General features: G+C 51.5%; 1 protein-coding gene across 1 annotated transcript; it reads left to right on the top strand.

Annotated features, from left to right (window-relative positions):
* The first annotated feature begins 11,049 nt into the window (after window positions 1–11,049).
* On the top strand, window positions 11,050–13,225 carry LOC100494882 (olfactory receptor-like protein DTMT). Its single transcript, XM_004919448.2, has one exon. It carries the CDS (start codon window positions 11,081–11,083, stop codon window positions 12,044–12,046), a length of 966 nt encoding a protein of 321 aa, XP_004919505.2. The 5' UTR covers window positions 11,050–11,080; the 3' UTR covers window positions 12,047–13,225.
* Window positions 13,226–19,781: the final 6,556 nt, after the last annotated feature.

Below are 19,781 nucleotides of genomic sequence, written 5' to 3'. Positions count from 1 at the left end.
GTCCTCTCCCAACTTGTCCTCTCCCAACCTGTCCTCTCCCAACCCGCCATCTCCCAACCCCTCCTCTCCCAACCTGCCCTCTCCCAACCTGTCCTCTCCCAACCTGTCCTCTCCCAACCCGTCCTCTCCCAACCCGCCATCTCCCAACCCAGTCCTCTCCCAACCTGCCCTCTCCCAACCAGTCCTCTCCCAACCTGTCCTCTCCCAACTCGCCCTCTCCCAACCTGTCCTCTCCCAACCTGTCCTCTCCCAACCCGCCATCTCCCAACCCAGTCCTCTCCCAACCTGTCCTCTCCCAACCCAGTCCTCTCCCAACCTGCCCTCTCCCAACCTGCCCTCTCCCAACCTGTCCTCTCCCAACCTGTCCTCACCCAACCTGTCTTCTCTCAACCCTCCATCTCCCAACCCAGTCCTATCCCAACCTGTCCTCTCCCAACCTGCCCTCTCCCAACCTGTCCTCTCCCAACCTGTCCTCTCCCAACCCGCCATCTCCCAACCCAGTCCTCTCCCAACCTGTCCTCTCCCAACCTGCCCTCTCCCAACCTGTCCTCTCCCAACCCGTCCTCTCCCAACCTGCCCTCTCCCAACCTGCCCTCTCCCAACCTGTCCTCTCCCAACCCCTCCTCTCCCAACCCAGTCCTCTCCCAACCTGTCCTCTCCCAACCTGTCCTCTCCCAACCCGCCATCTCCCCAACCCAGTCCTCTCCCAACCTGCCCTCTCCCAACCTGTCCTCTCCCAACCTGTCCTCTCCCAACCCGCCATCTCCCAACCCAGTCCTCTCCCAACCTGTCCTCTCCCAACCTGTCCTCTCCCAACCTGTCCTCTCCCAACCCGTCATCTCCCAACCCAGTCCTCTCCCAACCTGCCCTCTCCCAACCTGTCCTCTCCCAACCTGTCCTCTCCCAACCCGCCATCTCCCAACCCAGTACTCTCCCAACCCAGTCCTCTCCCAACCTGTCCTCTCCCAACCTGCCCTCTCCCAACCTGCCCTCTCCCAACCTGCCCTCTCCCAACCTGTCCTCTCCCAACCCCTCCTCTCCCAACCCAGTCCTCTCCCAACCTGTCCTCTCCCAACCTGTCCTCTCCCAACCCGCCATCTCCCAACCCAGTCCTCTCCCCAACCTGCCCTCTCCCAACCTGTCCTCTCCCAACCTGTCCTCTCCCAACCCGCCATCTCCCAACCCAGTCCTCTCCCAACCTGTCCTCTCCCAACCTGTCCTCTCCCAACCCGCCATCTCCCAACCCAGTCCTCTCCCAACCTGCCCTCTCCCAACCTGTCCTCTCCCAACCTGTCCTCTCCCAACCCGCCATCTCCCAACCCAGTCCTCTCCCAACCCAGTCCTCTCCCAACCTGTCCTCTCCCAACCTGCCCTCTCCCAACCTGTCCTCTCCCAACCTGTCCTCTCCCAACCCGCCATCTCCCAACCCAGTCCTCTCCCAACCCGCCATCTCCCAACCCAGTCCTCTCCCAACTCGCCCTCTCCCAACCTGTCCTCTCCCAAACTTTCCTCTCCCAACCTGTCCTCTCCCAACCCGCCATCTCCCAACCCAGTCCTCTCCCAACCTGTCCTCTCCCAACCCAGTCCTCTCCCAACTCGCCCTCTCCCAACCTGTCCTCTCCCAACCTGTCCTCTCCCAACCTGTCCTCTCCCAACCCGCCATCTCCCAACTCAGTCCTCTCCCAACCTGTCCTCTCCCAACCCAGTCCTCTCCCAACTCGCCCTCTCCCAACCTGTCCTCTCCCAACCTGTCCTCTCCCAACCTGTCCTCTCCAAACCCGCCATCTCCCAACTCAGTCCTCTCCCAACCTGCCCTCTCCCAACCTGCCCTCTCACAACCTGTCCTCTCCCAACCCCTCCTCTCCCAACCTGCCCTCTCCCAACCTGTCCTCTCCCAACCTGTCCTCTCCCAACCCGCCATCTCCCAACCCAGTCCTCTCCCAACCTGTCCTCTCCCAACCTGCCCTCTCCCAACCTGTCCTCTCCCAACCCGTCCTCTCCCAACCTGCCCTCTCCCAACCTGCCCTCTCCCAACCTGTCCTCTCCCAACCCCTCCTCTCCCAACCCAGTCCTCTCCCAACCTGTCCTCTCCCAACCTGTCCTCTCCCAACCCGCCATCTCCCAACCCAGTCCTCTCCCAACCTGCCCTCTCCCAACCTGTCCTCTCCCAACCTGTCCTCTCCCAACCCGCCATCTCCCAACCCAGTCCTCTCCCAACCTGTCCTCTCCCAGCCTGTCCTCTCCCAACCTGTCCTCTCCCAACCCGCCATCTCCCAACCCAGTCCTCTCCCAACCTGCCCTCTTCCAACCTGTCCTCTCCGAACCTGTCCTCTCCCAACCCGCCATCTCCCAACCCAGTCCTCTCCCAACCCAGTCCTCTCCCAACCTGTCCTCTCCCAACCTGCCCTCTCCCAACCTGCCCTCTCCCAACCTGCCCTCTCCCAACCTGTCCTCTCCCAACCCCTCCTCTCCCAACCCAGTCCTCTCCCAACCTGTCCTCTCCCAACCCCTCCTCTCCCAACCCAGTCCTCTCCCAACCTGTCCTCTCCCAACCCGCCATCTCCCAACCCAGTCCTCTCCCAACCTGCCCTCTTCCAACCTGTCCTCTCCCAACCTGTCCTCTCCCAACCCGCCATCTCCCAACCCAGTCCTCTCCCAACCCAGTCCTCTCCCAACCTGTCCTCTCCCAACCTGCCCTCTCCCAACCTGCCCTCTCCCAACCTGCCCTCTCCCAACCTGTCCTCTCCCAACCCCTCCTCTCCCAACCCAGTCCTCTCCCAACCTGTCCTCTCCCAACCTGTCCTCTCCCAACCCGCCATCTCCCAACCCAGTCCTCTCCCAACCTGCCCTCTCCCAACCTGTCCTCTCCCAACCTGTCCTCTCCCAACCCGCCATCTCCCAACCCAGTCCTCTCCCAACCTGTCCTCTCCCAACCTGTCCTCTCCCAACCCGCCATCTCCCAACCCAGTCCTCTCCCAACCTGTCCTCTCCCAACCTGTCCTCTCCCAACCTGTCCTCTCCCAACCCGCCATCTCCCAACCCAGTCCTCTCCCAACCCAGTCCTCTCCCAACCTGTCCTCTCCCAACCTGCCCTCTCCCAACCTGCCCTCTCCCAACCTGCCCTCTCCCAACCTGTCCTCTCCCAACCCCTCCTCTCCCAACCCAGTCCTCTCCCAACCTGTCCTCTCCCAACCTGTCCTCTCCCAACCCGCCATCTCCCAACCCAGTCCTCTCCCAACCTGCCCTCTCCCAACCTGTCCTCTCCCAACCTGTCCTCTCCCAACCCGCCATCTCCCAACCCAGTCCTCTCCCAACCTGTCCTCTCCCAACCTGTCCTCTCCCAACCCGCCATCTCCCAACCCAGTCCTCTCCCAACCTGTCCTCTCCCAACCTGTCCTCTCCCAACCTGTCCTCTCCCAACCCGCCATCTCCCAACCCAGTCCTCTCCCAACCCAGTCCTCTCCCAACCTGTCCTCTCCCAACCTGCCCTCTCCCAACCTGTCCTCTCCCAACCTGTCCTCTCCCAACCCGCCATCTCCCAACCCAGTCCTCTCCCAACCCGCCATCTCCCAACCCAGTCCTCTCCCAACTCGCCCTCTCCCAACCTGTCCTCTCCCAAACTTTCCTCTCCCAACCTGTCCTCTCCCAACCCGCCATCTCCCAACCCAGTCCTCTCCCAACCTGTCCTCTCCCAACCCAGTCCTCTCCCAACTCGCCCTCTCCCAACCTGTCCTCTCCCAACCTGTCCTCTCCCAACCTGTCCTCTCCCAACCCGCCATTCTCCCAACTCAGTCCTCTCCCAACCTGTCCTCTCCCAACCCAGTCCTCTCCCAACCTGTCCTCTCCCAACCTGTCCTCTCCCAACCTGTCTTCTTCCAACCCGCCATCTCCCAACCCAGTCCTCTCCCAACCTGTCCTCTCCCAACCTGCCCTCTCCCAACCTGCCCTCTCCCAACCTGTCCTCTCCCAACCTGTCCTCTCCCAACCTGTCTTCTCCCAACCCGCCATCTCCCAACCCAGTCCTCTCCCAACCTGTCCTCTCCCAACCCAGTCCTCTCCCAACCTGCCCTCTCCCAACCTGCCCTCTCCCAACCTGCCCTCTCCCCAACCTGTCCTCTCCCAACCTGCCCTCTCCCAACCTGCCCTCTCTCAACCTGTCCTCTCCCAACCCCTCCTCTCCCAACCTGCCCTCTCCCAACCTGTCCTCTCCCAACCTGTCCTCTCCCAACCTGTCCTCTCCCAACCCGTCCTCTCCCAACCCGCCATCTCCCAACCCAGTCCTCTCCCAACTCGCCCTCTCCCAACCTGTCCTCTCCCAACTCGCCCTCTCCCAACCTGTCCTCTCCCAACCTGTCCTCTCCCAACCCGCCATCTCCCAACCCAGTCCTCTCCCAACCTGTCCTCTCCCAACCCAGTCCTCTCCCAACCTGTCCTCTCCCAACCTGTCCTCACCCAACCTGTCTTCTCTCAACCCTACATCTCCCAACCCAGTCCTATCCCAACCTGTCCTCTCCCAACCTGCCCTCTCCTAACCCAGTCCTCTCCCAACCTGTCCTCTCCCAACCCATCCTCTCCCAACCTGCCCTCTCCCAACCTGCCCTCTCACAACCTGTCCTCTCCCAACCCGCCATCTCCCAACTCAGTCCTCTCCCAACCTGTCCTCTCCCAACCTGTCCTCTCCCAACCTGTCCTCTCCCAACCTGTCCTCTCCCAACCCCTCCTCTCCCAACCTGCCCTCTCCCAACCTGTCCTCTCCCAACCTGTCCTCTCCCAACCCGCCATCTCCCAACCCAGTCCTCTCCCAACCTGTCCTCTCCCAACCTGCCCTCTCCCAACCTGTCCTCTCCCAACCCGTCCTCTCCCAACCTGCCCTCTCCCAACCTGCCCTCTCCCAACCTGTCCCCTCCCAACCCCTCCTCTCCCAACCCAGTCCTCTCCCAACCTGTCCTCTCCCACCCTGTCCTCTCCCAACCCGCCATCTCCCAACCCAGTCCTCTCCCAACCTGCCCTCTCCCAACCTGTCCTCTCCCAACCTGTCCTCTCCCAACCTGTCCTCTCCCAACCGGCCATCTCCCAACCCAGTCCTCTCCCAACCCAGTCCTCTCCCAACCCAGTCCTCTCCCAACTCGCCCTCTCCCAACCTGTCCTCTCCCAAACTGTCCTCTCCCAACCCGTCCTCTCCCAACCCGCCATCTCCCAACCCAGTCCTCTCCCAACCTGTCCTCTCCCAACCCAGTCCTCTCCCAACTCGCCCTCTCCCAAACCTGTCCTCTCCCAACCTGTCCTCTCCCAACCCGCCATCTCCCAACTCAGTCCTCTCCCAACCTGTCCTCTCCCAACCCAGTCCTCTCCCAACCTGTCCTCTCCCAACCTGTCCTCTCCCAACCTGTCTTCTTCCAACCCGCCATCTCCCAACCCAGTCCTCTCCCAACCTGTCCTCTCCCAACCTGCCCTCTCCCAACCTGCCCTCTCCCAACCTGTCCTCTCCCTACCCGTCCTCTCCCAACCTGCCCTCTCCCAACCTGCCCTCTCCCAACCTGTCCTCTCCCAACCCCTCCTCTCCCAACCTGTCCTCTCCCAACCCGTCCTCTCCCAACCCGCCATCTCCCAACCCAGTCCTCTCCCAACCTGCCCTCTCCCAACCTGTCCTCTCCCAACTCGCCCTCTCCCAACCTGTCCTCTCCCAACCTGTCCTCTCCCAACCCGCCATCTCCCAACCCAGTCCTCTCCCAACCTGTCCTCTCCCAACCCAGTCCTCTCCCAACCTGTCCTCTCCCAACCTGTCCTCACCCAACCTGTCTTCTCTCAACCCCCCATCTCCCAACCCAGTCCTATCCCAACCTGTCCTCTCCCAACCTGCCCTCTCCCAACCTGCCCTCTCCCAACCTGTCCTCTCCCAACCCATCCTCTCCCAACCTGCCCTCTCACAACCTGTCCTCTCCCAACCCGCCATCTCCCAACTCAGTCCTCTCCCAACCTGTCCTCTCCCAACCTGTCCTCTCCCAACCCGCCATCTCCCAACTCAGTCCTCTCCCAACCTGTCCTCTCCCAACCCCTCCTCTCCCAACCTGCCCTCTCCCAACCTGTCCTCTCCCAACCTGTCCTCTCCCAACCCGCCATCTCCCAACCCAGTCCTCTCCCAACCTGTCCTCTCCCAACCTGCCCTCTCCCAACCTGTCCTCTCCCAACCCGTCCTCTCCCAACCTGCCCTCTCCCAACCTGCCCTCTCCCAACCTGTCCTCTCCCAACCCCTCCTCTCCCAACCCAGTCCTCTCCCAACCTGTCCTCTCCCAACCTGTCCTCTCCCAACCCGCCATCTCCCAACCCAGTCCTCTCCCAACCCAGTCCTCTCCCAACCTGCCCTCTCCCAACCTGCCCTCTCCCAACCTGCCCTCTCCCAACCTGTCCTCTCCCAACCTGCCCTCTCCCAACCTGCCCTCTCTCAACCTGTCCTCTCCCAACCCCTCCTCTCCCAACCTGCCCTCTCCCAACCTGTCCTCTCCCAACCTGTCCTCTCCCAACCTGTCCTCTCCCAACCCGTCCTCTCCCAACCCGCCATCTCCCAACCCAGTCCTCTCCCAACCTGCCCTCTCCCAACCTGTCCTCTCCCAACTCGCCCTCTCCCAACCTGTCCTCTCCCAACCTGTCCTCTCCCAACCCGCCATCTCCCAACCCAGTCCTCTCCCAACCTGTCCTCTCCCAACCCAGTCCTCTCCCAACCTGTCCTCTCCCAACCTGTCCTCACCCAACCTGTCTTTTCTCAACCCTCCATCTCCCAACCCAGTCCTATCCCAACCTGTCCTCTCCCAACCTGCCCTCTCCCAACCCAGTCCTCTCCCAACCTGTCCTCTCCCAACCCATCCTCTCCCAACCTGCCCTCTCCCAACCTGCCCTCTCACAACCTGTCCTCTCCCAACCCGCCATCTCCCAACTCAGTCCTCTCCCAACCTGTCCTCTCCCAACCTGTCCTCTCCCAACCCGCCATCTCCCAACTCAGTCCTCTCCCAACCTGTCCTCTCCCAACCCCTCCTCTCCCAACCTGCCCTCTCCCAACCTGTCCTCTCCCAACCTGTCCTCTCCCAACCCGCCATCTCCCAACCCAGTCCTCTCCCAACCTGTCCTCTCCCAACCTGCCCTCTCCCAACCTGTCCTCTCCCAACCCGTCCTCTCCCAACCTGCCCTCTCCCAACCTGCCCTCTCCCAACCTGTCCTCTCCCAAACTGTCCTCTCCCAACCTGTCCTCTCCCAACCCGCCATCTTTCAACCCAGTCCTCTCCCAACCTGTCCTCTCCCAACCCAGTCCTCTCCCAACTCGCCCTCTCCCAACCTGTCCTCTCCCAACCTGTCCTCTCCCAACCTGTCCTCTCCCAACCCGCCATCTCCCAACCCAGTCCTCTCCCAACCCAGTCCTCTCCCAACTCGCCCTCTCCCAACCTGTCCTCTCCCAAACTGTCCTCTCCCAACCTGTCCTCTCCCAACCCGCCATCTCCCAACCCAGTCCTCTCCCAACCTGTCCTCTCCCAACCCAGTCCTCTCCCAACTCGCCCTCTCCCAACCTGTCCTCTCCCAACCTGTCCTCTCCCAACCTGTCCTCTCCCAACCCGCCATCTCCCAACTCAGTCCTCTCCCAACCTGTCCTCTCCCAACCCAGTCCTCTCCCAACCTGTCCTCTCCCAACCTGTCCTCTCCCAACCTGTCTTCTTCCAACCCGCCATCTCCCAACCCAGTCCTCTCCCAACCTGTCCTCTCCCAACCTGCCCTCTCCCAACCTGCCCTCTCCCAACCTGTCCTCTCCCTACCCGTCCTCTCCCAACCTGCCCTCTCCCAACCTGCCCTCTCCCAACCTGTCCTCTCCCAACCCCTCCTCTCCCAACCTGTCCTCTCCCAACCCGTCCTCTCCCAACCCGCCATCTCCCAACCCAGTCCTCTCCCAACCTGCCCTCTCCCAACCTGTCCTCTCCCAACTCGCCCTCTCCCAACCTGTCCTCTCCCAACCTGTCCTCTCCCAACCCGCCATCTCCCAACCCAGTCCTCTCCCAACCTGTCCTCTCCCAACCCAGTCCTCTCCCAACCTGTCCTCTCCCAACCTGTTCTCACCCAACCTGTCTTCTCTCAACCCTCCATCTCCCAACCCAGTCCTATCCCAACCTGTCCTCTCCCAACCTGCCCTCTCCCAACCTGCCCTCTCCCAACCTGTCCTCTCCCAGCCCATCCTCTCCCAACCTGCCCTCTCCCAACCTGCCCTCTCCCAACCTGTCTTCTCCCAACCCGCCATCTCCCAACTCAGTCCTCTCCCAACCTGCCCTCTCACAACCTGTCCTCTCCCAACCCGCCATCTCCCAACTCAGTCCTCTCCCAACCTGTCCTCTCCCAACCTGTCCTCTCCCAACCCGCCATCTCCCAACTCAGTCCTCTCCCAACCTGTCCTCTCCCAACCCCTCCTCTCCCAACCTGCCCTCTCCCAACCTGTCCTCTCCCAACCTGTCCTCTCCCAACCCGCCATCTCCCAACCCAGTCCTCTCCCAACCTGTCCTCTCCCAACCTGCCCTCTCCCAACCTGTCCTCTCCCAACCCGTCCTCTCCCAACCTGCCCTCTCCCAACCTGCCCTCTCCCAACCTGTCCTCTCCCAACCCCTCCTCTCCCAACCCAGTCCTCTCCCAACCTGTCCTCTCCCAACCTGTCCTCTCCCAACCCGCCATCTCCCAACCCAGTCCTCTCCCAACCTGCCCTCTCCCAACCTGTCCTCTCCCAACCTGTCCTCTCCCAACCTGTCCTCTCCCAACCCGCCATCTCCCAACCCAGTCCTCTCCCAACCCGCCATCTCCCAACCCAGTCCTCTCCCAACTCGCCCTCTCCCAACCTGTCCTCTCCCAAATTGTCCTCTCCCAACCTGTCCTCTCCCAACCTGTCCTCTCCCAACCCGCCATCTCCCAACCCAGTCCTCTCCCAACCCGTCATCTCCCAACCCAGTCCTCTCCCAACTCGCCCTCTCCCAACCTGTCCTCTCCCAAACTGTCCTCTCCCAACCTGTCCTCTCCCAACCCGCCATCTCCCAACCCAGTCCTCTCCCAACCTGTCCTCTCCCAACCCAGTCCTCTCCCAAACTGTCCTCTCCCAACCAGTCCTCTCCCAACCCGCCATCTCCCAACCCAGTCCTCTCCCAACCTGTCCTCTCCCAACCTGTCCTCTCCCAAACTGTCCTCTCCCAACCAGTCCTCTCCCAACCCGCCATCTCCCAACCCAGTCCTCTCCCAACCTGTCCTCTCCCAACCCAGTCCTCTCCCAACTCGCCCTCTCCCAACCTGTCCTCTCCCAACCTGTCCTCTCCCAACCTGTCCTCTCCCAACCCGCCATCTCCCAACTCAGTCCTCTCCCAACCTGTCCTCTCCCAACCCAGTCCTCTCCCAACCTGTCCTCTCCCAACCTGTCCTCTCCCAACCTGTCTTCTTCCAACCCGCCATCTCCCAACCCAGTCCTCTCCCAACCTGTCCTCTCCCAACCTGCCCTCTCCCAACCTGCCCTCTCCCAACCTGTCCTCTCCCTACCCGTCCTCTCCCAACCTGCCCTCTCCCAACCTGCCCTCTCCCAACCTGTCCTCTCCCAACCCCTCCTCTCCCAACCTGCCCTCTCCCAACCTGTCCTCTCCCAACCTGTCCTCACCCAACCCGCCATCTCCCAACCCAGTCCTCTCCCAACCTGTCCTCTCCCAACCCGCCATCTCCCAACCCAGTCCTCTGCCAACCTGCCCTCTCCCAACCTGCCCTCTCCCAACCTGTCCTCTCCCAACCTGTCTTCTCCCAACCCGCCATCTCCCAACCCAGTCCTCTCCCAACCCGCCCTCTCCCAACCTGCCCTCTCCCAACCTGCCCTCTCCCAACCTGTCCTCTCCCAACCTGCCCTCTCCCAACCTGCCCTCTCCCAACCTGCCCTCTCCCAACCTGCCCTCTCCCAACCTGCCCTCTCCCAACCTGTCCTCTCCCAACCTGCCCTCTCCCAACCTGTCCTCAATGCACTCATGTCCTTGTAGCACCGACATTGGCTGCGGCACATTATAGCCCTGATCATCCTGCAGCCAATATGGGACCGATCACCTTATAATGAGACCTACAACTTTGTCATAGAACCAAAGGAGAAACGGCTTCTTGTAATCATTATTATAAACATCAGTAATCAGGTTCCCCCAAGGGCTGGTAATTACCCCAAACCCCTGAGTCTCCTGGAGATTTCCCAGTAGGTTTCCCAGCTGTGGGGGTTACTGGCACCGGGTAATAAAAGGAGATCTGTTCTTCCCTGCCCAGTCAGTATCTGGGGCGGTTCTGGTAGGTGCAAATCAGTAGAATATTCCCCCAAGAACATCTTCCTATGGTTCCACAGTTTTTGAGGTTTTTTACTCTTGGACTTTATCTCTTCCTTTCTCTCTTTTCATTATGTGTCTATAGGTTATTAATACTCACTCATTCTGCATAAAAGAAATGTATTATTTTTTAAATGCCTTTTACATGGTGGGGGAATCTTTACATTATTATATTATCATGAGGTTGTTCCACAGTATTTGATGTTTTACTTTGGGACTTCATTTCTTCTGTTCTTTATCCATTATGTGCCTTTTGGATATTTACTCCATATAGATTATGATTTATGTCAATAACATTTTAATATTCTGATACTGCATTATATAACTGAACCTCATTTTCTTCCACCATATGACCAACCCTAAGATCTGAATTTCAATGTAAGAATTGTAACTTTAATCATTTGTGTAGAGAAGAAGAAGAAGAAGAAGAAGAAGAAGACATCAAGTCATGATTGAGCAATGACTATTGTACCAGTAGCATAGGAAGAGTCCTATTCATGTAAAGGCAATTAGGTAATGGGAGTTCCTACCAGGAGAAGGGTAAGAAGTTATTCATTGGAGAGGGGGAGAAGTTCATAGTTTGTGCATATAGCAACATATATAGGGTTCAAATTAAATGCAATTAATGACTAATAAAATGACTAACTTGTAGGGAATCAGCTATTTAGAAGTTTCCATGGCTCTCCGATGATCTGCCCATCTTTGCTTGATATTTAATTGAATGGATGGTTTTTTTTTATGAATTATTTTGTACATTATATTCCCAGGCAATGAATGAGAAGAACCAGACGTGGGTCAGTGAGATTGTTCTCTTGGGATTTCAGAATCTCCACAACTTCAAGGTTCCCCTGTTCTCTCTGTTCCTTCTGATTTACATTGTGACCGTTTGGGAGAACGTCCTCATCATAGTGTTGGTGGCCTTCAGCCGGAACCTCCACTCCCCCATGTACTTCTTTCTCCAGCAGTTGGCTCTGTCTGATCTCCTGCAGATCACAAATATTGTACCAATCTTGCTTCAGACTATAATCTATGGTGGAACCACGCTGTCTCTTCCTGGTTGCATCACTCAGTTATATTTTTTTGGTGGTTCAGAAGGTTGTGAGTTTCTACTTCTCTCAGTAATGGCCTATGACAGATATGTGGCCATCTGCATCCCCCTGAGATACACTTCTATATTGAACCCCAGGGTGTGTTTTATATTAATCCTAATGTCATGGCTTCTTGGCTTCGGCATTGCAGTGATTACAGCAAATCTCATGGGAGCATTAGAGTTTTGTGACCAAAACACCATTGACCATTTCTTCTGCGATTTCTACCCACTTCTAGAGCTTTCCTGCTCCGACAAGTTTCCTCTGCAAATTGAAGCATTTTTTCTATTTGTCCCCATGGTTTTTATGCCGTTCATACTTCTCATTGTATCATATATGTGTATTGCCCATGCAATCCTAAAGATAGTGTCCCATACCGGGAGGCAAAAAGCCTTCTCCACCTGCAGCTCCCACTTGGCCGTGGTCTCCATGTTTTATGGGGCTCTCATTGCTATTTACTTGTTTCCCTCTAAGAAACAATCTTCAGCCGTTAGCAAAGTTCTCTCCCTGTTGTACACAGTAGTGATCCCTATGGTGAACCCCCTTATTTACACCTTGAGAAATAAAGAGATCCAAGGGGCCCTCAAGATAAAATTGAATTAATTTTTCCAATCTGTTAGATATATATATGAATGGGCAGTCGCTAATGATTACAAGAGTCATTACGGTCAGAGATGCCAAAGTTACCGGTGTAATATTTATGATTCTTGGGTCAGTTTCTTACCCCCTTTGCTCTCCCTGTCTCCTCCCACTTTACCCAGTCCCTGACTGCAAGAAGATAATGGGAATGGGCTCAGTGGGTCCAGGACAGAGAGGTTGCGCCTAAAAGTACTTCCCCAGTCTGATTGGCCGATACCCCACTTACTGTGTAGGCGCTACACTCCAGGTCTTGTCTCCACGTTGCCTCGACTGTAGAACAAGCGCCCGGAGGGGACAGACTTGGCGCACCCTAACGGTAGATATACATTGGCTAAAAGGATTATTTAGGGTACGGCCATTTTGCCTTGGCTTTCCCCATACAAAAAGTCACTTATACAAATGCATAAAACCAATTTACAAATTACTTGTACAACAAATTTTGAAAATGTGCATCTTTATACCAACTGCTGAAAATTTGCCAAAAATCTTCTCCAAAAATTTGGCGAAATGCAGCTACTGAGCAACTTTTCTGACGCGCTCAACCACCACTTTTTCCTCACTTGTCAAATTTTTGTTACATCAAATTTTTGCTAATGGCGAAATGCGGAATTTGGCTGCAAATCTGTGCCTGGAGAAAAATTTCGCTCATCACTAGTCTCTATGATAATATTTTATATGCCTTAAAAATTCACCCCAAACCCTACTGTTCCCGCCCCATTTCCTTGGCTATGTAGCAGTGTGGGTGGCACATTGTACTGAAGTAGACGCACCCGACAGGGAACTGCAGCCCATCTTTGAGTCAATACAGAGTTGTGATTGGCTATCAGCCTTCGACTGTGCAGACATTTAGGGTACCACCACCCCTCACTGGAAACACAGGGTTTTCCCCCCAATGTTTTACTATGACTAAATTAAACCCCACCTTACCTGCCCCAAGCAAAACTGTAGGTAATGAACCTACTGAGCTTCTAGTTGGGCCTTAAGTCAGTACCAGTTAATGGGGGGTTCTTGTGGGAGGTCTTGGCTCAATGAGAATGTGCTGCTCTCTGTATAACTGTATCCGGTGGTGCTAAAAGTTGACAAAAATTTACTATGCATCTAAATGGCTAAAAATCCGAATCTGATGTAGAAGTCAATGGCCGAGGTCCCTCCACTGGAAGATCCTTCTTTTGTCTCAAAACTTTAGAGTTTTTGGATTTTTGATGCTGCTTTTTTGTGCCACAAAACTTACGGTTTCAGAGCGACATCTCGAAAAATTTGAGTTTTTTTAAAATTTTTTCTTGTACAGACTTTTCCTATCAGATTTATTTATTAAATGTTAGACATTAGAGGAAATGAGTTTAGTCGTGTTTAAAAATTTTTAAAAAACTAGAAATGATGGAGTTTTTAGATAAATGTCACCAATTCATTTTATTCAACTCTAAGGGGCACATTTACTAATCCACGAACGTCCGAAAAGCGTCCGAATGCGTTTTTTTCGTAATGATCGGTACTTTGCGACTTTTTCGCAAATTGACGCGACTTTTTCGAGCTCTCAATACAAAAGTTGCGACAATTCGCGCAAGTTGTAACGGTTACGAAAAAGTCGCGACAATTTACGGAAAAGTAGTAACGGCGATGAAAAAATCGCAAAAAATACGAAAAAGTCGCAAAATGTTGGTTTTCCAATCCGAATTTTTCTCATTCAGATTCGGATTAGTGGATTAGTAAATCAGCCCCTTAGGGGCCGATTTATTGAAATTCAAGTTTTTTTTTTTCACGATTCAAGAAAAACCGCAGTGAAAAAATACAAATGTGACAAAGCTTGGGAATGTTCTTAAGAACCACAAATAGTCGGTATTTATTAAAGAAAAAACCCGTAACCGGCGCTACAGGAGTGGAGTCGCTGCAGTCTTGTCGCGTTATTGAAAATCTAGAATTGTTTTTGCTTTTTCATGATTTTATTAAAATGAACTTGTATTATGAGCCATTTTATTATTTGGGAAAATCACTTTTTAGAATCAAATCTAATTTATTTGCTTATTTAGAACATTTAATCTTATGAGAATTATGTGAATAAGTTCCATGAAATAATCAACATCAATATCATCTTTCCTGATAATAAATATTTCCTTTTCTATATATTTTTCTAGGACAGAAATGGGAATTTGGTTCTGCCAAAAAAACCCTGAATCTATTTGAATAAATGCAAATTAAAGACCAATGGGAAATGTTTACTTTCCAGATCACCGTGAAATACACAAATATGTCTAATTCTCTCTTTTTGGTTTGTACTGATATTAAAACTGAATCATCTTTAAAAGAAACAAAAAAAACTCAAAGCCCCTCCCCATTTATATTCTGACCCTTCATATCAATCCAATCATGCATCATGGGAAAGATGATCTTTGGAATCTCACTATAAGAAATAGAAAAAGTTAATGGTTCATATTTTGGGTATTTATAGGGGCAGATTTCCTAAAAATTGGATATTTTTGTTTTTAGAATCACACATAAACTCCTGAGAGTTTTGTGATTAAAAAAATTTGAACAATGATGTATTTATTAATAGCCACGATAATTTGTAAGTTGATTGTACAAAAGTTTTGAATTTTGCCGAAAAAAAACATATTTTCTCCAAACAGGAAGTTATCCAGCAGCCATTTTAGGAGCATTTGTGCTCAGTTTCCTCACTTGCATCTTGACAAACAATAATGCATATAAATTCCACTAGAAAATAAGTGAAATGGAAAACAATAACGTGTTTAAGTTGCCTTTTTTAGTGTGTTTCAAAAATGTGTTTAACTTCCCCTTGAAAATGTGCCGAGGACTGGCTGTCACTGACTATTCCATTTCTTTGTGTTTTTTTTTAAAAATCCTCCATAGGACTCAATGGTTCTTGGCAGTTTAAAAAAAGTCAAATAAAGTTGTATAAATCCCAAATGTTCCTGGGTTGTTTAAAAAAAAACAAAAAAAAAACATTTCGAGAAATTTCTATTTTTCTTTGAGAGAAAAAAAACCCAAAAACGTAAATGGGCCCCATAGAGTCAGTTGTTGATGTCTGAACGATAACGATGTTGCGCTGCTCCCCCCCCCCATTCTGCAGTATTTAATTCCATATACAAAACAATTGTCAAATGATGAGCAGACAAATTAGAACTTTAGATTATTTGTTGTCAGGAGCCAGTGGATGACAAACATTAAGGTAAATAAATATAAGAATTTACAACAGAAAATGATTCATTAACTTCTTAATTGGAAAACCAGTGACCAATGTGTGTCTGGATTGTGTTGGAACCAAAAAACCAAGAAGACACAAAGCGTAACTGTTACCCCCAAACAGCCAATGGGGTGTGTGTAGGTAGAGAAAGAAAATGAGAAAGGAAAGTAAATCATCTACTGAGTCTCCTTGTTCCTCTAATTCTCCTTGTTCCCCTAATTCTCCTTGTTCCCCTAATTCTCCTTGTTTCCCCATTTCTCATTGTTCCCCTAATTCTCCTTGTTCCCCTACTTCTCCTTGTTCCCCTAATTCTCCTTGTTCTCCTAAGTCTCCTTGTTCCCCTAGTTCTCCTTGTTTCCTTAATTCTCCTCGTTCCCGTAATTCTCCTTGTTCTCCTAATTCTCCTTGTTCCCCTAATTCTCCTTGTTCCCCTAATTCTCCTTGTTTCCCCAATTCTCCTTGTTCCCCTAATTCTTCTTGTTTCCCCAATTCTCCTTGTTCCCCTAATTCTCCTTGTTCCCCTAATTCTCCTTGTTCCCCTAGTTCTCCTTCTTCCCCTAATTCTCCTTGTTCCCCTAATTCTCCTTGTTTCCCCAATTCTCCTTGTTCCCGTAATTCTCCTTGTTCTCCTAATTCTCCTTGTTCCCCTAATTCTCCTTGTTCCCCTAATTCTCCTTGTTTCCTCAATTCTCCTTGTTCCCCTAATTCTCCTTATTTCCCTAATTCTCCTTGTTCCCCTAATTCTCCTTGTTTCCCCAATTCTCCTTGTTCCCCTAATTCTACTTGTTCCCCTAGTTCTCCTTGTTCCCCTAATTCTCCTTGTTCTCCTAAGTCTCCTTGTTCCCCTAGTTCTCCTTGTTTCCTCAATTCTCTTTGTTCCCGTAATTCTCCTTGTTCTCCTAATTCTCCTTGTTCCCCTAATTCTCCTTGTTCCCCTAATTCTCCTTGTTTCCCCAATTCTCCTTGTTCCCGTAATTCTCCTTGTTCTCCTAATTCTCCTTGTTCCCCTAATTCTCCTTGTTCCCCTAATTCTCCTTGTTTCCTCAATTCTCCTTGTTCCCCTAATTCTCCTTATTTCCCTAATTCTCCTTGTTCCCCTAATTCTCCTTGTTTCCCCAATTCTCCTTGTTCCCCTAATTCTCCTTGTTCCCCTAGTTCTCCTTGTTCCCCTAATTCTCCTTGTTCTCCTAAGTCTCCTTGTTCCCCTAGTTCTCCTTGTTTCCTCAATTCTCTTTGTTCCCGTAATTCTCCTTGTTCTCCTAATTCTCCTTGTTCCCCTAGTTCTCCTTGTTTCCTCAATTCTCCTTGTTCCCCTAATTCTTCTTGTTCCCCTAATTCTACTTGTTCCCCTAATTCTCCTTGTTTCCCTAATTCTCCTTGTTCTCCTAAGTCTCCTTGTTCCCCTAGTTCTCCTTGTTCCCGTAATTCTCCTTGTTCCCGTAATTCTCCTTGTTCTCCTAATTCTCCTTGTTCCCCTAATTCTCCCTGTTTCCTCAATTCTCCTTGTTCCCCTAATTCTCCTTGTTCCCCTAGTTCTCCTTGTTCTTTTAATTCTCCTTGTTCCCCTAATTCTCCTTGTTTCCTCAATTCTCCTTGTTTCCCCAATTCTCCTTGTTCCCTTAATTCTCCTTGTTCCCCTAATTTTCCTTGTCCTCCTAATTCTCCTTATTCCCCTAATTCTCCTTGTTCCCCTAGTTCTCCTTGTTTCCTTAATTCTCCTTGTTCCCCTAACTCTCCTTGTTCCCCTAATTCTTCTTGTTTCCCAAATTCTCCTTGTTCCCCTAATTCTCCTTGTTCCCCTAATTCTCCTTGTTCCCCTAAGTCTCCTTGTTCCCTAATTCTCCTTGTTCCCCTAATTCTCCTTGTTCCCCTAATTCTTCTTGTTCCCCTAATTCTCCTTGTTCCCTAATTCTCGTTGTTCCCCTAATTCTCCTTGTTGCCCTAATTCTTGTTCCCCTAATTCTCCTTGTTCCCTAATTCTCCTTGTTCCCCTAATTCTTCTTGTTCCCCTAATTCTCCTTGTTCCTCTAATTCTCCTTGTTCCCTTATTCTCCTTGTTTCCCTAATTCTTCTTGTTCCCCCAATTCTCCATGTTCCCCTAATTCTCCTTGTTTCCATAATTCTCCTTGTTTCCATAATTCTCCTTGTTCCCCTAATTCTCCTTGTTCCCCTAAGTCTCCTTGTTCCCTAATTCTCCTTGTTCCCCTAATTCTCCTTGTTCCCCTAATTCTTCTTGTTCCCCTAATTCTCCTTGTTCCCATAATTCTCCTTGTTCCCCTAATTCTCCTTGTTCCCCTAAGTCTCCTTGTTCCCTAATTCTCCTTGTTCCCCTAATTCTCCTTGTTCCCCTAAGTCTCCTTGTTCCCTAATTCTCCTTGTTCCCCTAATTCTCCTTGTTTCCTTAATTCTCCTTGTTCCCCTAATTCTCCTTGTTCCCCTAATTCTCCTTGTTCCCTAATTCTCCTTGTTCCCCTAAGTCTCCTTGTTCCCTAATTCTCCTTGTTCCCCTAAGTCTCCTTGTTCCCTAATTCTCCTTGTTCCCCTAATTCTCCTTGTTCCCCTAATTCTCCTTGTTCCCCTAATTCTCCTTGTTCCCTAATTCTCCTTGTTCCCTAATTCTCCTTGTTCCCTAATTCTCCTTGTTCCCCTAAGTCTCCTTGTTCCCTAATTCTCCTTGTTCCCCTAATTCTCCTTGTTCCCCTAATTCTCCTTGTTCCCTAATTCTCCTTGTTCCCCTAATTCTTCTTGTTCCCCTAATTCTCCTTGTTCCCTAATTCTCATTGTTTCCATAATTCTTCATGTTTCCATAATTCTCCTTGTTCCCCTAAGTCTCCTTGTTCCCTAATTCTCCTTGTTCCCCTAATTCTCCTTGTTCCCCTAATTCTCCTTGTTTCCCTAATTCTCCTTGTTCCCCTAATTCTCCTTGTTCCCCTAATTCTCCTTGTTCCCTAATTCTCCTTGTTCCCCTAATTCTCCTTGTTCCCCTAATTCTCCTTGTTCCCCTAATTCTCCTTGTTCCCCTAGTTCTCCTTGTTTCCTTAATTCTCCTTGTTCTCCTAAGTTTCCTTGTTCCCCTAATTCTCCTTGTTTCCCTAATTCTCCTTGTTCCCCTAGTTCTCCTTGTTTCCTTAATTCTCCTTGTTCTCCTAAGTTTCCTTGTTCCCCTAATTCTCCTTGTTTCCCCAATTCTCCTTGTTCCCCTAAGTCTCCTTGTCCCCCAAACAGGGTCGGACTGGGCCGCCGGGACACCGGGAAAAAGCCTGGTGGGCCCTGGCTCCAGTGGACCCCAGCGGCCCAGACCCAACCCTAGCCGGCGCTCAACCTGCCCGACTGTTCCTCCCCTGGAGTGTTAAATTTACGTGCTTGGGAGAGGATGTCGGGTGGGGGTTTTTTGTTCTTATCTGCCCCTCACCCCCAGTCCTGTATAGGCCTCCATAATGGCCTTAATGTGAGTAAATTCTGGGAAACCGGAAAGGGCCTGAATTAATGGGCAATAATAATAATAATAATAATAATAACAGCAGTAACAGTGACACATTGGTGTATCAATGAAATATCTGGTGTGTTTTACAATTTAATGAATTCAAAGAAACTTACAGATTCCCCCAAGGGCTGGTAATTACCCCAAACCCCCGAGTCTCCTGGAGATTCCCCAGTAGGTTTCCCAGCTGTGGGTGTTACTGGCACCGGGTAATAAAAGGAGATCTCTTCTTCCCTGCCCAGTCAGTATCTGGGGCGGTTCTGGTAGGTGCAAATCAGTAGAATATTCCCCCAAGAACATCTTTCCTGTAAAGGGATTTGATTGGAAAGAAATGGTTGGGATTGTGTTAGCAAAATGGCAGGAGAAATGCAGAGCAGGTTACACATTGGGAGAAGCTCATGGGGGCATCTTCCTATGGTTCCACAGTATCTGGGGCGGTTCTGGTAGGGGCAAATCAGTAGAATATTCCCCCAAGAACATCTTTCCTGTAAAGGGATTTGATTGGAAAGAAATGGTTGGGATTGTGTTAGCAAAATGGCAGGAGAAATGCAGAGCAGGTTACACATTGGGAGAAGCTCATGGGGGCATCTTCCTATGGTTCCACAGTATCTGGGGCGGTTCTGGTAGGGGCAAATCAGTAGAATATTCCCCCAAGAACATCTTTCCTGTAAAGTGATTTGATTGGAAAGAAATGGTTGGGATTGTGTTAGCAAAATGGCAGGAGAAATGCAGAGCAGGTTACACATTGGGAGAAGCTCATGGAGGCATCTTCCTATGGTTCCACAGTATCTGGGGCGGTTCTGGTAGGGGCAAATCAGTAGAATATGCAAAAAATAGCAGGAGAAATGCAGAGCCATCTTTTCTTGATTTGATGAGAAATGTTACCACATTGGGTCGGACTCAGTTTCATGAGAAAACATTATTTTATGAATTATCACAGGAAAACTCTATGAAAGTCTGTGGGAAGAAATGGACCCAATTAGGAAAAAACTTACTCTTATATTTATCCAATGTTGTTA

This window comes from Xenopus tropicalis, chromosome 3, assembly GCF_000004195.4.
Source record: "Xenopus tropicalis strain Nigerian chromosome 3, UCB_Xtro_10.0, whole genome shotgun sequence".
In the NCBI taxonomy this organism is placed as follows: Eukaryota; Metazoa; Chordata; class Amphibia; order Anura; family Pipidae; genus Xenopus; species Xenopus tropicalis.
The sequence above is the reverse complement of the archived record's forward strand: the minus strand, read 5'-3'. Positions and strand labels throughout refer to the sequence as shown.